This window comes from Medicago truncatula, chromosome 5 (assembly GCF_003473485.1).
Source record: "Medicago truncatula cultivar Jemalong A17 chromosome 5, MtrunA17r5.0-ANR, whole genome shotgun sequence".
In the NCBI taxonomy this organism is placed as follows: Eukaryota; Viridiplantae; Streptophyta; class Magnoliopsida; order Fabales; family Fabaceae; genus Medicago; species Medicago truncatula.
In genome coordinates this window covers 19,960,425-19,983,546 of record NC_053046.1, presented here as the reverse complement: position 1 = coordinate 19,983,546, position 23,122 = coordinate 19,960,425, and the positions used below count along the sequence as shown (strand labels likewise).

At 34.0% G+C, this 23,122-nt stretch overlaps 1 protein-coding gene and 1 pseudogene across 1 annotated transcript; one reads left to right on the top strand and one right to left on the bottom strand.

Moving 5' to 3' along the window:
• The first annotated feature begins 4,700 nt into the window (after positions 1-4,700).
• On the top strand, positions 4,701-7,026 carry LOC11432074 (8-hydroxygeraniol oxidoreductase). The gene is made up of 7 exons (XM_003614121.4): positions 4,701-4,827; positions 4,920-5,062; positions 5,188-5,225; positions 5,339-5,741; positions 5,996-6,232; positions 6,493-6,651; positions 6,737-7,026. The coding sequence occupies exons 1-7, from the start codon at positions 4,794-4,796 to the stop codon at positions 6,845-6,847; spliced, it is 1,125 nt and encodes a 374-aa protein (XP_003614169.1). The 5' UTR covers positions 4,701-4,793; the 3' UTR covers positions 6,848-7,026.
• A 2,912-nt stretch (positions 7,027-9,938) lies between these two features.
• LOC11433131 (PI-PLC X domain-containing protein At5g67130-like) lies at positions 9,939-20,099 on the bottom strand (annotated as a pseudogene).
• Between the last annotated feature and the right edge of the window lie 3,023 nt (positions 20,100-23,122).

The following is a 23,122-nucleotide window of genomic DNA, read 5'->3' as shown; positions in this document are numbered from 1 at the left end:
AGTTGATTGTTTTCTAGGATATTAATTGGGAATCAATGATCTAAAGTGAATTGAGTAATTGAATTCTACCTCCAAGGGTATTGGGGGTTCTTTTTAATCTTCTCAAGTTCAAGGGGATCCAACCACCGAAGATAGCAAAGAAGATTTCGAGGGAAGAGCTTCAAGGATTGCATGGGTGATTGAGGATTCGAAGACTTGAAGAAACACCAATTTCAAGGGGTACTTGAAGATTGAGGGTTTTGTTTGCATATAAATTGAAAAATTAGGGTAATTGAAGGAGTTCTTGTAATCACAACATTGTAATCAAATTTCTATTTTAGTGGAAGTCCATGATAGAGACGTTCTCTATCAAGAAGAGTGGAGGTATCCTGAAGCAAGGATGAAAGGGAGAACCACTATAAATTGCGGTGTCTTTTCTCTTCCTTTTCCTCTTCTACTTTGTGTTCATTTGAGTATATGAATGTTTGATAATTGTAGTTCATTGATTTGAATGTGATCAAAGTTTTAAGTTTCAACCTAGTTTTCATTCATTAAATTAAATTTTCTCTTTAACTCAAATATTGATCACATTTGAATTCAATAAGTTTCAATTCATCAAATTCATATACCTTGTGTTCTTTAGTTATAGTTCGATTTATTGCTCTTAGGTTTGGTTTGAGAATTTTGTTGTTTTGTATATTGTGTTGAGAATTATTGATAGTTTATTGTATTAAGATTTAACATTTGAATCTCTCATTTGAATAGTAAATTTATTGTGTTTTACATTGTCTTAATCTTTTTGTCATAGTTATCATTTTGAGCACAAATTCAATAAGTCAAATTGTTTTCAAACACGTTTTCGCTACAAACTCGATAAATTTTGAAAAACGCTATTCACCTCCCTCTAGTGTGTATTCTATCTTCCCATATAGACCAACATATCATCGATGAAGCAACTGAGACACAAAGAAGTGATAAGGAGAGAAGGATTTTTACCGATCCACACCCTTCATCGGAACCACCAGATCCGCCTTCATCACAATCACCACCGCCAGAGTAACAAATCCTATGACTCATGTGCGTCGTGTCTCCCTACCAAAAGAAGAATGTGTGTTGTATCATGCATATCTTTGAATCTTATTCTGCGGCTTCTGGCTAAGTGGTGAATGCGGCCAAAAGCCAATTTTTCACAAGTTCTATGACCCCTTCTCGGGTGCATATTATTTCAAATTTGTTGGGATTTTCTGTAGGTGTTAATCCTTTTCCGTATTTGGGTTGTCCTATTTTCCAAGGAAAACTTCGTTGTTCTCACTTCCATTGTATTTGATAGACAATTGGCAAGTGTACCAAAAACTATCGAAGTAGTAAAATAATATTGTTCCCACAAGAACTGTTTTAATCTCAAAAATGCAAAAGCGTTATTATTTAGGATGTGTAAAAGTTGTTTTTTTTCTTGCCACTAGGCAGTTGATTGGTTTGATTGCATAAAAGTAACGACGGAATTTTTTTATTTTTTTTTTTGTCACTAGGCAGTTGATTGGTTTGATTGCATAAAAGTAACGACAGAAAATAAAGATTGATTTTAAAGAATAAGAGAGATATGAGATGAGGTCTTTCGAATCATCTATGTTCCCCTAATTGGTATACTGCACCTATTCTTATGAATGATTTTCTAGTTCCACGATAGTTAACAAAATAATCCTAATCAATCCCGTGAGTTAGGACCGTCTTCTCAAACTACAACCCCTAATTCCTTAGGTGGTCTAATAATCTTTGAAGGTTAAAGCACGTTAACCTAATATCACTAACAAACGATTATCCATTCCTAGACTAACCCTGTTTATTAGAACAATTCAATTAGGTCTAAGTAGAAAGCTATGGTCAGTAGTCATTCTTTCTCACTAAATCATGTTTATATTTGATCAGGATATAAAAAGCATTAAGAACAATTGAATTGAATAAAAACTTGATTGTCATTCACGATAAATAGAGTTTCACAGCAACATAAATCAATTAGGGTTAAAAAGAATCATCTCAGACCTAATCTCTAAGAGATTTAGCTACTCATAATTGAGTTTACAAATAGAATAATCAATGAAAGAATTAAAACATACATAAACTGGTAAACAATGGAGGAAATCGCCCTGTTCTTCAGTCTCTGAAAATGATGAAATTAGATTAGAAAATAGAAGTTAAACAAATAGATATTTATACTTGGTTTGAATAGGATTAAGCCATTAGACTATTTCAACAATTCCATGACTAAAAGGTCTACTCACTCATAATCATAGTAGACATAAGATTAAAATAGAAAATAAATTGCATAATTGTAAATGACTGAATGTAAAGTGCTGGAAATGTAAAGAACAGAAAAGTAAATAGCAAGAATGTAAAAGTGCAGAAAATTAGAATAACAAGAACTTAGAACAAAAGTAACTTTGTATTTCAATAACAAGCAAGTTTTCAATGATCCAAGATGATTTGCAGTATGATAATGGACATATTTATAGCCTTAGGTCATAGACAATGCATTGAAGGTAAATTACAAGCTTTAAAATAGGAAAACAAAGAGTTTCGTAACAGCCAAGAAGCTGACAACAAAAACGCACAGTCTGAAGTCCGGACCGTGCACTTCTCAGCTTCTCCATACAGGGGGCGCACAGTCCTTTCCCAGCAGCATGCGTCAAAACGCACGGTCTAGTGCTAAAACGCACAAGCTGTGCTGAAGTTTCTGGAACGTGTGCTTTTTATACGCACGGATTGGTCCTGAAGCATGCTAAAACGCACGAACCGTGCTTTTCCTCTTGTTTTGCTCCTTTTCATCCTTCATTCTTGATCTTTTCTTGCCTAAACTTCAAACAAACCATCTTGCTTCAACCTGAGATGAAAATCATAGATTTTTGTAGTAAAATAGCTCAAGAAATACAACTAAAGTTACGAAATCTTATTGAATTAAAATGCTAAAACACCTAAAACTACGACTTATCACTTTAGTCTAAAAAAACAAGCTTACATTATTTGACTAATGTGAGGGTGGAGGAATAATTTCATAAGTAGGTTCAGTGGTTCGCTGTATAGCCGGTCATGGATCATACAATAAAATATTGAACGTAATTATGAGAGGATTAACGCAAACTCAACCAGTTGGAGGTCAAATTCTACCGTGAGATCAAATTAGCTCTTTGGAGTGTTTTGATTGTGAATCTCAATATATCAAATTCTGTTGTGAGTATCCGTTTCTCAGTGTTGTTGTTGCCGGACTGTTGTGAATTCGATAAAAATCACACTAATAAAATACTTGATGTGTAGAGCAAGTAATAATCAAGCAACCAAAACAAAGTGTATGAAAGTTATAAACACAAACAAAAGTAGAAAACGAAGAGAGAAAAGAAAGAGAGAACACAAAAGAATTTGTTTACGCAGTTCGGTCCAAAACTGACCTAGTATGGAGGAGAGAGCAGCCTTCCGTTCTACTATAATGATGAGTAACTTTACAAAAGAGATATCGGGTTACAAGAATAAGTCTCCCACCTAATTCTACTTAAAGTCCCAATCTCCAAACCAAGAGACTCAATCCTAATAGTGTTTCCCAAGGTGAATCAACCTCAACCCTAGTGTTTGTTGCCAAGAGCAAACTTTATATAAACTCTAGTTTTTGTGTTGCCTTCTAAACCCTTGTTTCAGCGCCCTCTATATTTACAATAAAAGCATGCCTCATAGATTGGAACAAAATCAAGATGGCCCTCTATATGCGCGAAATCGTACTCCGATTTTGCCAAATTGTGCTCCGATTCTGCTTCGATTCTTTACGAATGGGAAGTGCCAATCGTACTCCGATTTTGACAGCTTCAGACTTCAATTTTGAGTCACTTTTACAACACAGACAATGCGGTGTTCCTTGACGAGGCCTCGTCGTGGCCGGATTCTTCCTCTTGCGATTCAGGGTTGATGAAGTTGGAGGTTGAATTTTCAGACTTTCTGATTGAAATCATATCCATGAGGATCGACTCCTTGTGAAATGAATCCCAGCAAGTTTCCGGATAATCATTCAAGAATGATGAAGAAAGTGCTCAGTTATCAAGATGCTCGCCAGAATGTATTGTTGGAAGCTCCTTCAGTACATGCACAAATGAAATAATTTGTTCCACTAAGTGAAATTTCTTCTACTCTTACTCTATGGTTTTTTCTGTTATCTGTTGAAGAGTTTCTAAATAAATATTGTGTTTAATATTTCTTTTTCTCATATCTTATTTTAACTATATGTGAAAATAATTTATTACTTTGGTACCAACATAAAATAGTTTTTTTTTTTCTTATAAAAATAAATATTGTGTGTTTAATATTTCTTTTTTTCATATCTTATTTTAACTATGTAAAAAATATAATTTATTACTTTGGTACCAACATGAAATAGTTTTTTTTTTCCTTATAAAAATATGATAATAATCCAGTTTTTCCCCTTGGAAATTTCATTAATTGGTCATTTCGTAACTTTGTATATATTAGTTTTTTTTAAATGGATTGTATCTGTTTTTTTAGTAGCTATTAATGAAATAATTTCATTTGTAGATTATAAAAATATTTCATACAAACCTCCATCAATGTGTTCTCACATCATATTAAAGGAAAAATGATTGCAGGCGTTTGTATTCAATGAATCTTTTTTATTTTAATATTTGTAATGTTGACTGAATTTTATATACCTATGTTATTATTATTTTAATAGTATCATTACTTGTATTTTTTAAGGAATATCACTACTTGTATTTTCTTTGCTCCCAATAACCAGAATATTTTCTCATTTCATCTTCAATATGTCGAGCACATCACAAATTATTACATGCAAAGGTATCACCATGTTTTTTATTTAATGTAATTTTTATTACATGCTTTCACTCACACATGTGTAAATATATGATATGATTCTTTGGAAATTGTAGCTGCAATATGTTGGGGGCTAGGAAAAGCAGTGACAATAGAAGATATACAAGTAGATCCACCAAAGTCAAAAGAAGTTCGAGTTAAGATGCTTTGTGCTAGTCTCTGCCACACAGATTTCTCAAGCACTCAAGGATTTCCACATGTTTGTTAATTACACTTTTTTTAATCCTATTGGTTTTCTTTTAATACAATTTGTAGATTTTATTATTATTATTATCATTTTGATTTGACATTTGCTAATTGATTTCTAAAAATATTAATTTGCAGAATAAATTCCCCCTAGCACTTGGGCATGAAGGAGTTGGGTAAAAAACCAAAAATATAATTAATCAATAGAGTGAAATCTTTTTTTTTGTTGAAACTAGTTTTCCTTATATATTATATATTGATTTCATGTATATATATTGTATTAAAACAGTGTTATAGAGAGTGTTGGTGATGAAGTGACAAATATGAAAGAAGGTGATATTATAATTCCAACATATGTAGGGGAGTGTCAAGAATGTGTGAATTGTGTTTCAAGAAAAACCAATCTTTGTCTTACATACCCTGTGAGATTCACCGGTCTAATGCCCGATAACACTTCAAGATTGTCCGTTCGAGGCCAAAGACTATATCATGTTTTGAGTTGTGCTACATGGTCGGAGTATGTCGTTGTTGATGTCAACTACCTTCTCAAAGTCGATCCAACCATTAATCTAGCTTATGCAAGTTTCATCTCATGTGGGTTTTCAACTGGTTATGGTGCTGCTTGGAAGGAAGCCAAGGTTAAAAGTGGTTCAAGTGTTGCTGTGTTTGGTCTTGGAGCTGTTGGCTTAGGGGTATTTGAACAAAACTCTATCGTAGTTTTAAATTGTGATTGTGATCGCAATTGTAATTCTTCTAATCTTTATATATTAACCTTTATATTACATTAAAGCGCGGGAAGATGTAGTGAAACTGTGTTTGCGATACTGCATCGTAGAGACCTGTAATTATGGTTGTGGATTGCAATTTAAAACTACGTTTTTTGTTTTAGTTTTTTCTTCGATTAATTTTTTTGATTATATGACGAGAGTGAGACCTTGTGGTGCAGGTCATAGGTGGAGCCAAAATGATGGGAGCAAGTAAAATAATTGGGGTTGATAAAAATGAGATGAAGAGAGAAAAAGGAGAAGCTTTCGGAATGACCCACTTTATAAATCCAAGTGGTTCATATAAGTCTGCTTCTGATTTGGTTAAAGAACTAAGTGGTGGAATGGGTGTCGATTATTCCTTCGAGTGCACTGGAGTTCCTTCTTTACTTAATGTATCCGTTGAAGCCACGAAATTAGTAAGTTCAACTTCATTAAATAATTCAATTGTTTCGTTAATTGAGTCGAATAAATCTTGATCACATGGTTAATTTGTGTGATATGTTATGCTTCATCTTATGATATTGGTTTGTTCGCTTGATAACAACATCTTCGATTTTTACGTTGTATAGTATGTCTGGAATAACATTTAACTATAACTAGAGAGAATGCATTTCTCTAACACGGTTGATGTTCTTCCCCGTCCTTGTTGTTCATAAATATTTTTCTATACATACAGGGAACAGGTAAAACAATAGCTATTGGTTCAGGAGTTGAAAATATTGTACCATTTGATCTTATTGCCATTCTATTTGGTAGAACATTGAAAGGTTCTGTTTTCGGAGGACTGAAAACCGCATCGGACCTTCCCATCATAGCTGACAAATGTCAGAATGAGGTAATAATCATCAAGAAACTAAACTTTTGTGTTGTGTGCATGTTTTTTCTTTAAATTTAATATTTCACAATTTTATATTTTATAGGAATTCCCTCTTCAAGAACTGTTCACCCATGAGGTACCATTGGCAGATATAAACAAAGCATTTGAGATAATGAAGCAACCTAATTGTGTGAAAGTTGTAATCAAGATGTGAAATCTTTTAGTTTGTATTAAATTTTTCTTTGATGGACTATGTTCATTTCAGAGGAAGGTTATTTCATTTCATTACATTGCATTTGTAGCCATGTTCCCTGTGGTGGTTCTCTCAGCTTGTGTTGGAAACTCAGAAGTAAAACAGCAATACATACCAATAAATAACCACTGTTTTTAATATGCTTAAACTTCATATGATATATCGAAAGCGTGAAAGCCAATTTCAAAGCACTATCTATTCGAACTGTTTTGCTTCGTATTTCAATTTTATATGATATCGTATAAAAAAGTACTTTCTCTTTTACGAAAAGATGGTAGTTATTAATTTTTAGTAAGCTATCTTTCCAAAACACTTCCAGCAGGGAAGTCCAGACTAAATGCATCTATCTATGAGAGGGAAGTCCAGACTCCAGATCTAGGTTGAACTAAGATGACAGCAAATTTAAGCACAAGAGTAATATGAAATGCGAACGAGTCAAAGGTCAAGTCACATAATCGATCGAGCATTTGATGTTCAAAATGAGGGATTTGTGAAAAGGAAGGTAGACTGCAATCAACCACGCAGTTGCTCTTTGCCAAATAAATGTAATATTAAATGTCATAAATGTATGAAGTAAAGACGTACATATCAGCCACAATATGTTCTACTAAAGAATTTTAATTACAGAAAATGATAAGCGAAATGTGCATTGCATTAATATCAAGTGCACCTAGAATTGGCGAAACTTTGATTTGCACAAGGAGACAAAGCTTATATTGTTCAAACCATCAAATCTAGTGGTAGCGTATATAAAAACAAACAAAAACACCAGGTATTCAATTAGGAATAGAAACATTCATATAAATGACACCTTACATGCAAGAGAGATCCTGGGACAGGAGGACAAATCTACTAAAAATTGGCGTTTCTGCAATGGATTTGAGTTTTTACCATGGCAGATTGAAAAATATATGTTACGAATTGAAAATCAGCTTCAAAAGCTTCATAACCATAAACTTTACATGTTGTGAGACGAGACAAAACGCATTCAGAAACATGATATTTCCAATTCTCTCTAGTTGTTGAATTCCCCCCTTGTCAATCCGAAACAAAAGAGGATTTGTAAAAATACTTCAAAAGAAATGAGGACAAGTAAAAGTCAATCACTATCCTTTGATGTGACAAACAAACCTTTACAATTTGAAGAGCTTCAAGTTTTCGACATTTCTGGAGCATTTTCACCACCTCACCTCAGTCATGAATGCCTTTATGATACCAATGTAGTTGAAGTTCAGTTAAGTTTCAAAACACGGGAAGTCCTTTATAATATGAATTGATTTCTTCATTGTGAAGAATCTTTCCGAATTGCACAACACAGTAAGAAGATATATGCAGATTGTAAAAACAACCTCAATCGAACAACAGGCCTAGTATAAGAAGACTAAATCAGTATTGTTCACGCCATATCATTGTCAAAGCGGATATCAGAGAGTGAATAACATAATGGAACCCACCTCTTGGAAATAATACTGGTTCTGAAAACGTATTTGATAGGGAGAAAAGAGAGAATGTGAATTAGTATTTCGTCGAGGAAGTCATTAATCGTCACTGACTGTGGAATGCGGCGGTTGGGGATGTTTTCCATCGAGTGGGTCTGGTGCTTTGAAGAGGAAATCAAATGAGTAAGTTGGGTGAAGAGGAGGTCAGACAGACTGTGCGAGATTGTGATAGTGTACAAAGTCCGACTCTAGATGGTATTAATTATGGATTTATAAAGGATTTATGGGTAAAGCTTAAAAGTGATGTGATGCTAATAAAATTTGATAGAAATAGTAAACTGTCAAGAGGTTTGAACTGTACTTTAATTGTTTTAATTCCAAAGGTGCAGAGTCCACATCGGCTGAACGATTTTAGACGGATTTCCCAGGTTGGTTGTATGTATAAAAGTTTGGCTAAAGAGTTGGCTAATCGGTTGCGGCTGGTGAATTCGAAGCATCATATCCGAGGCTCAGTCCGTGTTCTAATAGCAGATGAGGTGGTTGATAATGCAAGAAAAATGATAAAGAGTTACTGTTATTGAAGGTTGATTTCGAAAAGGTGTATGACTCGATTAACAGGAAGTATTTAGATGCGGTAATGGGTAAATGAATTTCCCAGTTTAATGGAGAAAATGGATCATGAAATGCATCATTACAGTCTATATGTTTGCATTTTTCCTATAAATTACTCACTTATTCTTCACAATTCTTTATTCCAACTCACATTCTCCTTCTCTTTCTTTCTTTTGTTTTAGGCGGCGGTAGTTTCACAGTTAGCGTTTCATACACAAGGTCACTAGAGACCTTCATAGCAGTAGCTTTGGAATGGTATGAATGGTCAAACTCAGTGGACGAAAGCCTTGTTTTGGGAAGGTAATCCTTTAGTTGCTACGCTTTTCCTATGTGTTGTTTATGGTCTAATTGCAGTCCTGCGGGCGTTGTTCTCATGTTTTCTTCCCCAATTTATTCTTGATTGGTTCTGTGAATGTAAAAAATTCTTCTCTTTACCTCTCCTCCAAAGTCACTCTCGTAAACAAAGTGACGGAGTCTCCTCGTTTCCCTCCATCCCCTTTCCTCAGAAAGCATGCCTCTCCCTTACTCTCATAACTCCCAACCAAAACACAATCAGAGATCAATCTTAATGCTAGTTCAAATCAAATGAAGAAACATAAAGTTTTTCAACCATCATGTTGTGTCTAATATTAAGTTATTACATGAAAAATACAGATGGCAATCCATGTATGATTGCAGCACCAATATTTCCTTCTGTATTTCTTTTCAAACGAGATATAGCTTATGTTTGTTTTTGCGTTACGATTGCACTAGCTGCAAGTTTTCATACAAGCTGCTATTTCTAGCTTTTGTGTTTTTCCACGGGGAAGTGGCATTGAAACATGCATAAATCTGGTAGAAGCTAAACCAGGCACATATATTTATCTACTAAATTTTATTTGATTTATTTTTGAGCTTCTCATACAGATTTGAACAGATAGTCCAAAATTCAGTACCAAAATTGCCTATTAGTTGCTTCATCCTTCATGTTTGTGTCGGAATCTCCCTTTTCAAAAAAAAAATTATCTGCTTCCTCTTGTGCATGATGTTCCATGCTGCACAAAATTCAAGTATAAAATCACTTCAAACAGTTATATGATCTACATGAAAATATAAATTTGATGAATGCAGATCTTGAAATCTCAACTCTTTTCACATCAAAATATTTAGTCAAATATATGAAAATTGATTGATAAGGATCTTTCTGATAACATTCAACTACGATTTTAACGTTAAAAAGTATCTATGATTTTCTTTTCAAAAAACAAATATCCATCATTTATATTCAAGATTGTCTGGATTCAAATAAATCCTAGTGGTTATATGTAGATTAGTTAGTTAGCATGATGAAGTTTTAAACAACTTAACTGATATCTCATAAATAACTAATGCATGTGAAGCAGGGACTTGAATGTGGATTCCCAGCATTTACGCAATCACGCAATTCATGATTTGCATTGTCAAATTAACAGACGTCTCTAACTTTTGTTTTAGACCCAATTTACCAAAATCAAAATTCAAGCCTTGTGATCTTTAGCGGACAGTCCAGCCACTTGTGTGATTTTCCATCAGCTAGGAACCCACATCTGTGAACTAGGGCCATGCGTAGAAACTGGCAAAAAATATAATAAACTTACCATACAAGCATGCACATCATCACATCCACACATTAATTTCCCATTTAACATATCTACAGCTTGAAATGACCCTCCACCGTCACTTCTCTGCATCAAATTTCAAATGACATTGGATGTCAAGATATATAAAATGTCGGCCAACCTACAATAAAACAAAGTAGAAGATTTTACCTTGTAATAATCAACTGCAACAAAATTTGCCCAGCGATTACCAGCTGCGGCTATAACAAGTAGAAAGCATATTTATTAGGTGTTTTGAATTATCTTTACATGTAGCTTGTTGGATTGGAATTGTTCTAAAGTGATTTACTAAAACCAAAGATTTGCTTCTATCATTGAGTGCAGATGAATCTACACGGTTAGGGCATTTTCCATGAACCATTCCATTCTTCCCATCTGCATTCATATATAAACATAACATTAATGCAATATTAGAAAGTATTCTCGACAAAAGAAATATAGCGCTAGATATTCAAATGTTGCTTACATTGATTTTCAACCATATAGTTCCACTGATAAGCTATTCCTTCACTTTGTTCCTTGTTCTTCTGAGAGCCAAAGACGATGAGTCTATGATTTTTAGCAACCATGTCTTTTACTAAAGGCCAATCCTGGCCATCTTTGGGCATGCTTGAGATAGGAAACCAGTATTTCATCAATCCAGAAGCTTTGAATATATTGGTTAATCCATTTGGTGTTTCAACATAGTCTTCTAATATTAGTGTTACAATTTCTGATGGATTTGCTGTTAGAAAGTTTTCCACTTCCTTTAAAGCATTTATGGCAGGTTCCTGTTTGAAAGAAGAAGAAAACTTGAGAAAAATAACAAGAAAATCTTAGTTTTAACATCTAACCACAAAACGAAAACTCTGAGTTTGTCTCTAAAGTTACGATAACCACAGAATATTACTTATGGATTTAGGTTATATGCATTCGTGCAATCACATAGTTGCTGATATGGACCATCGAATCAAGATTAGACGGTTCAGGTTCCAAATTTACTAAACTCAAAAAGGTGATTTGTCTAATCTAGATTCGACAGTCCAGATTGCATGACTGCAGCAAATATTTGATTTGATTTTTGTATACCAAAAAATCAAGATCCCTCAATAATTTTCATCATCAGTCCTACAAGCATGTAAAATTTTCTTATTAGATAAAAGCTTTTAAGAATCACTTACAAATGCAGTAAACTTGTGGCATTTTCCTTTAAATGAATGGCACAATCATATATCTCCTTTGTAGTCATAAGTATCTAACATAAGGGCTCGAACTCCATTCTGCATATTGAGGCATTAGAATTTGGTGTGCATTCAAGTTAATCAAAGTTCAAGATTTAAAATAATGAATGAGCCTAAGTAATATCTTTCTTACATATAATTGCTGAGATAGTGTCTTCTTGATTTGGGAAGGTTACTAGAGGAGTAGCATCAGGGATTATTGTCCTTTTTTTATTTGCAAATGAATTATGGGTCGTCAAATATGCATATTTGTTGAACGGCAAAGATGTATTCTGTGAAAATGAAACTTGTTTATTGTTAGTGTTGTGGATTCGATGACCAATAACAAACTTGATGTGTGAAGCAAATGATAATCAAGCAACCAAAACAAAGTGTATGGAACAATTATAAACACAAGCCAAAAGTAAAAAACAACGAGAGAAAAGAAAGAGAATTTGTTTACCCTCCGTTTCTCTATAATGATAAGTAACTTTACAAAAAAGATATCAATGGGTTAAAAGAATCAGCCCTCAAACCAAGTCTGGGGGAGAGAGCAGCCCTCCGCCTAATTCTACCCAAAGTCCCAATCTCTTCCCGGAACCAAGAGACTCAATCATAATAGTGTTTCCCAAGGTGAATCAACCCTCAAACCCTAGTGTTTGTTGCCAAGAGACAAACTCTATACAAACCCTAGTTTTGTTGTTGCTTTCCTAAACCCTTGTTTCAGCCCCCTCTGTCTCAAGGTTTGCTCTGATACAAAGCCTATATTTATAGTAAAAGAATCCTCAATAAAACTGGAACAAATCTAGACCCGAAAATACATTTCTGTTTTATTCCCTACTGTCAAAATCGGCCACCGATAAATGTCGAACCAAAGGCCAAAAAAAACAAACTGCAAATTCGGCCACCGAGCCCGGGCCACCGATTTTCTGCTTCCAGAATTCCAATTTCTTCAATTTTGAGTCACTTTCACAACAATCTCCACCTTGACTCTAAATTAGTGATGGTGCCAATTTAACATCAACATCTTGCTGCTCTTTCCCTTGCTTCCCACTACACCAAGTAGCTCCACAAGTTTATACCCTAGCCTTTTCAACCAACGGAATGCTTCCGCCCTTTTGAAGATCCTTGTGCCCAAACTACTCAAGTATTTTTAGGTAGTTCCAAAAGTACACACCTTAACCCCTTCAGCCATCGGAATGACTTCCGCCTTCTCGAAGGTCCTTGCAGTCCAACTACACCAGGAATTTTAGGTAGTTCCACAAGCATTCACTTTAACCTCTTCAGCCATCAAAATGTCTTCCGCCTTCTCGAAGAGTCCTTGCAGTCCAACTACACTAGAAGTTTTAGGTAGTTCCACAAGCATTCACCATAACATCTTCAACACAGGACATCTCCCGCTTCCTTGAAGGTTTCCTTGCATCCAATCACCCTTGACCTTTTTTTAGGGTAATCCCGCAAGCCGTGCTATACATTCTTCAACCTCCGGAATGTCTTCCGTCTTCATGAAGAAATCTCTTGCTCACCACTAGAGCATAGCACCCAAGGTCCTCCATAGTCGCAACATTACTGGTCTTCAACTCCACCTCAAGCTGAGCTTCCAACCTCTCAACTAGCAAATGTGTACATCCCGCTATGTCTTCAACCTTGAAACTCCACCTCAACAGGTAGATCATGAGTATTGTTGTCTTCGCCTCTCCAGACTGATCATGAGTATTCTTACCACCACCTCTCCAAGATGATGTTGAGTGTTTAACGTCTCTCCAGACGACCACCGCTCCACTAGGAATCACTCCCAAGGTGAGACACATCACCTTCTTCATCCTCCAAACAACACCACACCATCAGAGCACCTGCATCCTCAATGTTCTCCAAGTCATCAAGGATTGTTTTGAACTCCACAAGTTGCTCCATGATGGCCTTTGACTCTGCCATCTTGAATGAGTAAAGTTGTTGCTTTAGGAATTGCCGATGAGCCAAAGACTTTGTCATATACAAATATTCGAACTTTGACTACATCGATGCTGAGTTGGTTCCTTCGCTACATCTCTCAAATCTTTATCCCCGAGGCACAAAACAATGGCACTCTTGGCCTTGTCCACCATCTCGGTCTTCTCTGCTTGTGACATGGTGACCGGTAACGCACCTTCACCCTTCAAAGCTTTCTCACACTTTTGTTGTATTAACACCGCTTCCATCTTTACCTTCCATAACCCAAAATCGTTATCTCCGATAAACTTCTCAATATCCCACTTCGAACCCATGGTATTTGATTATCCTCTGACCCTTGCCCCACAATAGGCGACAATTGTTGTGGATTCAATGAGAAAACACATCAATAACAAACTTGATTTGTGGAGCAAGTGATAAATCAAGCAGCCAAAACAAAGTGTATGGAACAATTATAAACACAAGCCAAAAGTAGAAAACAGCGAGAGAAAAGAAAGAGAGAACACAAAAGAATTTGTTTACCCAGTTCGGTCCAAATTGACCTAGTCTGTGGGAGAGAGCAACCATTCGTTTCACTAATTCTATCCAAAGTCTCAATCTCTTCCCGTAACCAAGAGACTCAATCCTAATAGTGTTTCCCAAGGTGAATCAACCCTCAAACCCTAGTGTTTGTTTCCAAGAGACAAACTCTATACAAACCCTAGTTTTGTTGTTGCCTTTCTAAACACTTGTTTCAGCCCCCTCTATCTCAAGGTTTGCTATGATACAAAGCCTATATTTATAGTAAAAGAATCCTCAATAAAACTGGAATAAATCTAGGCCCGAAAATACGTTTCTGTTTTATTTCCTGATCTCAAAATCGGCCACCGAATTGCAGCATTCGGCCACTGATAAATGTCGAACCAAAGGCCAAAAAAACAGAGTGCAAATTCGGCCACCGTGCCCTGAAAATCGGCCATCAATTTTCTTCTTCCAGAATTCCAATTTCTTCAATTTTAAATCACTTTCACAACAGTTAGTAATTTAATTTAAAAATAAAATAAAATAAAATCATCATAACATGCATATCCTTGGTTGCATATGGAGTATGTTGAGATGTTAATACCAAAAGCTTGAATGGATTTGTTGTTGATGATCTCACACATCTTGACGCATGAAACTCTACATGGCAAGAGCTACAAAATAGACCTGTTAAACAGTCTCCACTAGACGAGCATTTTCCCAAGAGCTGAAAAAATGGACCAAATATTAAAATTAAAACCGACTCTGTATATTGAGACCTGTTATTTGAAAAACTATTTTGGAACAACTTTTGTAACAACTAAAAATATATAAGATAATTTGGGTATAGACATAAAAACCAAAGCAAACAAAAAATTATTAAAAAATCACATCGCCTTGCATATCTTTAGTTGTTTTATAAGTTATAAAAAAATGATTGTTCAAATAACATTTTTCTATATATTCCGGTTTGAAAAACAAAATTGTAGTTTAAGTAACAACCAATGGCCGTTATAGTTAGTGAATCCAAATTACAAATACATCTTCAAATCTCTCGTTTGTTTGTAATTTTATGGACTGGTTGACTAACAAAACACATTAGAGAATCAAAATGTGTTTATGATTTAAATACATTCAAAGATTATAATGCATGTTAGTCAAGTGGTAATTAAGAGATTAAAAAGTATAATCACAGTTAAACTAATGAGTTCATAGAGTGACACACCTTGTGATTTTGATCAGGAAGCTCAATAGCAGCAACAGCTATAATGCCCAGGAAGACTGTAAAAATAACCAATGACATACCTATCGAAAAGCTACAGTTTTTTTTTTTTTTTTTGACAAAGAAAAGCTACAGTTTTATTAAAAGGTTCTTATTTAAATAAGAAATGGAAATGCATTATCTAAGGCAAATGATAAGGCGTGCTTTTAAGACATTAATTAAAGAAGAAGAAGAAATAATTCTAATAATTTTTTTTCTATTTTTTTAACTAATGTCAGTCAAAAAATATATTCTTGTTTTATTAGAACTTTTTTCTTTGACTAACATGTTAATAAGATATGAGTAAATATTTCAAATGAAGAAACTATTTAAAAAAAGCAAAGACTTCAATTTCCAATGCAATAAATGCATAAATTTTCGTAAAATTTTATCATTTTAGATGCTTAAAGAGTGTCCTAGGATACTCGTTAACATTTTACGTAAGATATTTGTAAAAAAAATAAAAATATGTACCGAAAAAAATAATAATAATAAATAAATAAAAAATAACTCTACTGGTGGAAATTGAAAAATCAAACCTGGACCTTGTGAAACAATTATAATAATATCACAATTTACACTTTAATGTCGAAGAAAACGTTACTCCAAAATCCAATCCGTCATTGAACTTTATAAGGTAACGTATTACTATGATGCACTGATTGAAGCATGAATGCTTTTTATTCAAAGAATTTTGATATTTCTCGAAAAATATTTATAAGGAAAAACTTTTTTTTTTTTCATAAACAAATGTTAATTGTAGTAAACTATTAGAAAGTTTTTTTTTTTTTACCAAAAAAAAAACAGAAAAACAGAAAGGAGGGTGAAAATGTTGGTCTCAGAGATCGAATATTAGACCTCATTTTTAATTCTCCTTCAACGTCCATTAACTCGCCAATCAAGCTATCCATGCAGAAAGAAAAATGATTTAATTTTATTATTATATTTGATTCGATATATGTTTTATATATAAAAAAAAAAAAAAAAAAAAAAAAAAAACTTAATTGCACTTTTGGCCCCTATCTTTTCAAAAGTTGCGATTTTGGCCCCCCTAACTAAATAAAGAGCAATGATATTTGAACAACCATTTGGTACAACCTTCTTCTTCTCTCTTCTCATTGGTCAAAAACAATGGAGAGAGAAACAGGAAGAGAGAGTAAGAATATAATGTGAGTATGAAAAAGAAAGTTGTGTAAAAGTTGTCACTAAATGTTGTACAAATATCATTTCTCCTAAATAAAATACAAAAAAGCCCCATATGTATTGGATCTTTGGCAGTTTTGGCCCCCAAGACCAATTTTGACTCGGTAAACGCACACGTGGACGCCACGTGTAATTTTTTTTTTTAATTATTTAAAAAATAATATTTTTATTTTTGTAATTAAAAAATAATTTTTAATTTTTTTATATTTTTTAATTAAAAAAATTATTCGCTACTTTACATTCAAGTCTTTCCTAAGCATCATTTATTACATCGTTCATCATCGTTATATAACATTTATACTATCATCATACCTTATCATATTACAATGTTAAAATCTTACTCCCTCCGTCCCGTAATAAATGACCTGTTTGAAAATGTGCAATTTTGACCTAACTTACTTTGACCATATTTTTCTACTAATATACAAAGATAAATAATATCATATAAGATGTCGTTAGATTCGTCTCGATGAATATTTTCAAAATATCAAATTTTCATAATCTTTTCCAATATATTATTCAAGATATTTAAATTCAAAATTACGCATTGGTATGCGTAATTGGGTCAACTGTGTCACTTATTAAGGGACGGAGGGAGTATCATTAATTAACATCATATCTACATATTATATATATAGTTCACGTCTTCAATAATTCAACATCATGTTTAGAACACACAATAACATTTTTGAATTAAAAAAATAAAAAATATTTAATAATATAAAAATTATTTTTATTTTATTTTTTTTAATTAAAAAAATTAAGTGATGTAGGTGTCACGTCAGCGAAGACCAAGTCAAAATTGGCCTTGGGGGCCAAAGATCCAATACATAGGGGGCTATTTTGTATTTTAATTAGTTAGAGGGCCAAAAGTGCAATTAAGCCATAAAAAAAATATTCTAATAGATTTTCTTATATTTTTTTAGGTTTTCTGATGACAAATGCACCAAAGGGTTCAAGCAATAAAGTAGTAAGTTATGGTCTCTATAATGATTGTTGTTTTCTATTAGGCAATTTACTAAACTTATAATTAAAAACTATAAATTTAAGGGGAGTTTTTAGCAAATCGAGGGAGCACACGCCAGACAATCATGCGTGAACCACTTTTGTAACACCCAAGGCTGACGAGGGCGGGGAATGGTCGCCGGTGCACAAGGCATGACAATGAGCAGCTCCCGACAGCTTCTAGACAAACCGAATCACATCGGAATGAGAGGGATCATGAGGCCGTGTAGGTATAGGACTACATAGTTGAAGGAAGGCTTATAAGAATTGTTTGGTACTACCTATATCAACAAGATGCATTTTCTTTTGGTAGCCCATTCCATAAGAACTCTACAGTTAAGTGTGCTTGACTTAGAGTAGTCTTTGGATTGGTGACCTATTGGGAAGTTTCCCGGTAAGCGTGCGAGTGAGGACAAAACACGCTGAAAAGACTCATGTTGGTTTGTTGATCAGTTGGCAATGCTTAAAGTCGTCTAGGATGTTACAACTTTGCTTACTATTCCCTCCGTCCCAAATTATAAGCAAAAAAAAAAAAAAAAATTCACACTTATTAAGAAAACTAAAACATAAGAATTTGGAGTATAATTTTTTGTGTTTTCTTTGAAAAAGGTTTTATAGGAAGATGTAAAACCAATTTTTATTGGCTATTGGTTATGAAAAAAATGAAAGAGATAGAAAATTAAATGTAATTTGCATTTAATTTTATGAGAATTAACAAAAGTTTTTCTTGGAAAATAGATTTTTTAAAAAAAGAAGATTAAGTAGGATAAAAGTTTGTCTGTTTTGCTTATATTGTGGGACAAAAAAAATGAGTTTTTTTTGCTTATATTATGGGACGGAGGGAGTATCTGTTAATAAAAGTAATTCAAGACAAGTGAATAAAGAACTAGTTGAAGTAGCAATAAACATCACAAGAAAGGGGGGTTTGAATTGTGACCCTTTTTAAAATTATTCCTGAAACTTTAAATTAGATTTTATATACTCAAGAAGAATCTTGGTCAATATTAGTTAAACAGATAAATAATTAATTTAAGTATAAAGGACCAGAACGTTCTAGAGAGAGATAATATAAGCAGAATAATAAATTGATATTATGCTAAGTTATGAGGTTAGTTTAGCAAGGACCAGAATGTTCTGGAGAAATATAAATGTAGAATGATAAAACAATATAATAAACTGAGAATTAAACTTTTAGTTAAATGTTAAGCAGTTGTTTTATCTTGGACCAGAATGTTCTGGAGGCAGTTTAATTTATCAATAAAGTATATGTTAAGTTAGGACCAGAGAACTCTGCATTAATATGGTTGAGATTAATTAGGACCAGAATGTTCTGGAGGTGAATATTAAAGCTTTGTGATAATGTGTGTGTGTGTGTGTATAGTGTGTACAAGTAAAAGAGACAGACAAAGTAACACAGGAGAGCTATCCTGGTTCACTAAACCTGTGTGTGTGTATAGGTATAAGAGTGTTTTCGTAGATTTGATGTTTAGAGCTATCAAAATCCAGTATTATTACCTATTTCTATTTGAGATCCTATAATTCTTTGAAAAGTTTCAGTTGATCTTATAAAAGTAGTGAGGTCATTTCTTAAATTTTTTATCTAATTTTTAAATAAAATATTTTCATCTTTTGATTTCAAAGGGGATTTTTGCTAAAATCTTTTAATTTTTCAGCTGCTTGAAAATATGAGTCTTTCAAACTTTGAATAATTTTCTTCTGATCATTGTTCAGAGTTTGAAGTTTCTCTTTTTCTTCTTTAGAGTCTTTAACTTCCTTTTATAGAGAATAGAATTTATTAGTTAAAAAATTTGAGTCAGATAAAAGATTATCTGTTGTGTTTTCTAGTTCTTTATTTAAAGAAGGTTTGTCAAAAAGAATTACCTCTTCATTATCTGAGTTTTCCATTAGACATATATTTTCTTCCTCTCCTTCTTCTACTTGTGGTTCGTCAAGATCGTCCCATGTCATTAATGCATATCTTTTGTATGGAGTCTTCTTTTTGTTTTGTGGACATTCATTTTTGTAGTGACCTTGCTTGTTGCATCCATAGCAGGTTACTTGGCTTTTATCAACTTCCTTTTTCGAGTTGTCTCTTTTGTTTGGGAAGTATCTTTTTATCTGATCTCTTCTTCTCATCATTCTTTGAATCTTCTTTGTGATGAGTGCTAGTTCAGTCTCTGCCTCTTCTTGAACAATTTCTTCTTCTATTTCTTTATTTACTTCGGTTTGTGCAGGTGTTTCATCTGGATTGTCTTGAGTGGTTTGAGATGCTTTGAGAGCAATCATTTTTCCCTTTTTCACCGGTTTATCTTCTTGGAGTAGAACTTCATGAGCTCTAAGTGTTCCAATGAGATTTTCTAAAGCCAAGGAATTTAGATCGTTGGCTTGAGTGATTGTTGTAACCATAGGTCTCCACGTGTTTGGGAGACATCTTAATATTTTTCTGATTCTGTCATGAGGGGAATATATTTTTCCCAATGACCTTAACTCATTCACTATAGAAGTGAATCGTGAATACATTTCATCAATGTTTTCTTCTTCACTCATTTCAAAAATTTCGAATTTTCGTATGCCAATATCTATCCTTGTTTCTTTAACATGGCTAGTTCCTTCATGATGAATTTTTTAACGTATCCCAAATTTCTTTTGCCGTAGTGCATTCATAAATTCTTTCACTTTCTTCCATGGTTAATGAACATTGTAAAAAGAGTTGAGTTTTAGGGTTTAAGAGTACCATCTTTTAATCTGCGTCAGTACATGATGCCTCAGGTTTAATAGTCACTACTGATGTGGCTGCGTTAGTGGTTTGTGGTACAAAGTTACCTTCAGTGATAACTTTCCACATATCTACGTCTTGAGACTTTAGAAATAATTCCATCTTTCCTTTCCAAAAGTAATAATTCTTTCCATTGAACAACGGTGGTTTTGTGCATGAAAGACATTCTGGTATGTAAGACATTGCTTCTTCCTGAATCTTTTCCTCTAGCACGTGTTAAATGCTTTTACTTCTTTGGAGACCGTGCTCTAATGCCAATTGAAGTGGCAATAAACGTCACAAGAAAAGGGGGGGGGGGGGGGGGGGGGGGGGGGGGGGGGGGGGGGGGCGGGGAGGGGGGGGGATGGGTGGGGTTTGAATTGTGACCTTTTTTAAAATTATTCCTGAAACTTTAAATTAGATTTTATATACTCAAGATATGTATAAAGGACCAGAACGTTCTAGAGAGAGATAATATAAGCAGAATAATAAATTGATATTATGCTAAGTTATGAGGTTAGTTTAGCAAGGACCGAAATGTTCTGGAGAAATATAAATGTAGAATGATAAAACAATATAATAAACTGAGATTTAAACTTTTAGTTAAATGCTAAGCAGTTGTTTTATCTTGGACCAGAATGTTCTGGAGGCTGTTTAATTTATCGATTTAAACTTTTAGTTAAATGTTAAGCAGTTGTTTTATCTTGAATCAGAATGTTCTGGAGGCTGTTTAATTTATCAATAAAGTATAGGTTAAGTTAGGACCAGAGAACTCTGGATTAATATGGTTGAGGTTAATTAGGACTAGAATTTTCTGGAGGTGAATATTAAAGCTTTGTGATAATGTGTGTGTATAGTGTGTACAAGTGAGAGAGAGAGAGAGAGAGAGAGAGAGAGAGAGAGAGAGAGAGAATAACATAGGAGAGTTATCCTGGTTCACCAAACCCGGCTACTTCCAGTCCCCACACATCATGTGAGATTATCCACTATAGTATACAGTTGGTAGAAACTTCTAACCAACACTATAAGGTCTTGATCACACCAGATCAGTCCATAACCACTATATTATCAACCTTAGCAGGCTTCTACAATTCTTTGCTTTCGCACAAAAAAGGTTGGAACTCTTCCTATCTCAAACTATTAAGCCCAATAGACTTGAGATCTAGTTATCTCTTTGTAAGGTGATTGTTTGGATCTAATGTCTCAAACAAAAATAAGAAAGATGTTGTTTGGATCTAGCGTCTCAAACAAAAGATGTGTAGGATGTTGTTTGGATATTTATGTGTCAAACAAACTATCCTTGTATAAATACAAACTCAGAAATATGTTCTCAATGAGAATTAAAGATGATTTTCGAAAAGAGATGTTGAAGAGATTGATGGCTTTTGCTTTGAGAGAGATAAATGCTTTGCATTTCAAACTCTTGCATTTCTCCTTCAATGTCCTCTTTTATTTATAGAACTGGAATCCCTTGGAAAACAAGCTAAAAAGAGTTGTTTTGCTTCCAATTTAAATTTGAAATTTGGCTCCAAAGAGACTTGGGAAGAGAGCATGTAAAGAATGTTTCTTCAGTTTTTACCAGAACATTCTCCCAGTCCCATCCAAACTTGAACGAAATTGTAGAGCACGTGCTTGCTAGTTGGTGATGATGAGGTGTGATCAAACCTTTTGTAACTTGCTGCCCACTTGATGATTTTTGCTGATGTCATCTTGATGATGTCATGTAGCTTAGAGATAGATATTGATCCTTTAGATATTCCTTTTCCTCAAAATTCCTTAATGGATCGAAAAAGCCACATGAGGGCCCAAAGATGATTTTATTCTTTTTGCTTCCAACACATGTGCAAGAATATAATTTAATTTCCTTTGTTTCTTTGTCCTTTAATGCATTTCCAAGAACCTTGATTTCTTTCCTCTTTAAGTGAGACAAAAGAGAATATTTGCTTTGGTCTTGATCTTATAATTATGCGTATCTTGACAATTGCCCAAAGAGCTCATATTTGTTCATATCCATAAATATTTTGTTATCCCTTGTGAGGCTAGAACGTTCTTTTGCTTTTACTAAACATTCTCATGAAACATTTCTCACAAAATTCATTAGTAGATAACAATATAAAATAAAAGTAAATATGTTTGTTATCTTTAAAACATTAATAAAGGATTTTGCTTTCAACACTAGTTATAGCCAAATCTTACGTCGTGGACTCATAACACACAAAATATCAACCCTAAGCTTGCAACATAATGTCTGGAAGCATGAAATCCAAAACGAGTTTTGAATCGTTCGAACTAGTCGGATCTCACATACTAAAGAGCTAGGAAAAAAAGCTATCAGTTGACTCCCTCAACTAATAGCTTCGGGGGCAACTGTTAAGTGTGGGCCGTTCAGTCCGCATCTGATGCGATGGTGCCATGACTTCACTGGAATAATGACCCCTTGAAGTCATATGGGCCATTCAGTCCGCATCTGATGCTTCTTCCCAGATTATGCTCACAGTTGTATGTTCCCTACAAAGACACATGCACAAGTAGATGCATTAGTACTAACTCGAGAGGATTTCTCCAGGTACGCACACATTTTACCCTTAAATTAGCTACTAGTTCCACGACACTTATTGGCTTTAGTGTTGGAGTGTCTTTGCAATACATCCTCTATCATCCCAGAAGGAGGCTG

Bases quoted from the DNA above. Each gene is read 5' to 3' on its own strand.
- LOC11432074 (XM_003614121.4), top strand. From the start codon at position 4,794: ATGTCGAGCACATCACAAATTATTACATGCAAAG. The intron at 4,828-4,919 runs GTATCACCATGT...TGGAAATTGTAG, and splicing joins ACAAATTATTACATGCAAAG to CTGCAATATGTTGGGGGCTA. The intron at 6,233-6,492 runs GTAAGTTCAACT...CTATACATACAG, and splicing joins CCGTTGAAGCCACGAAATTA to GGAACAGGTAAAACAATAGC.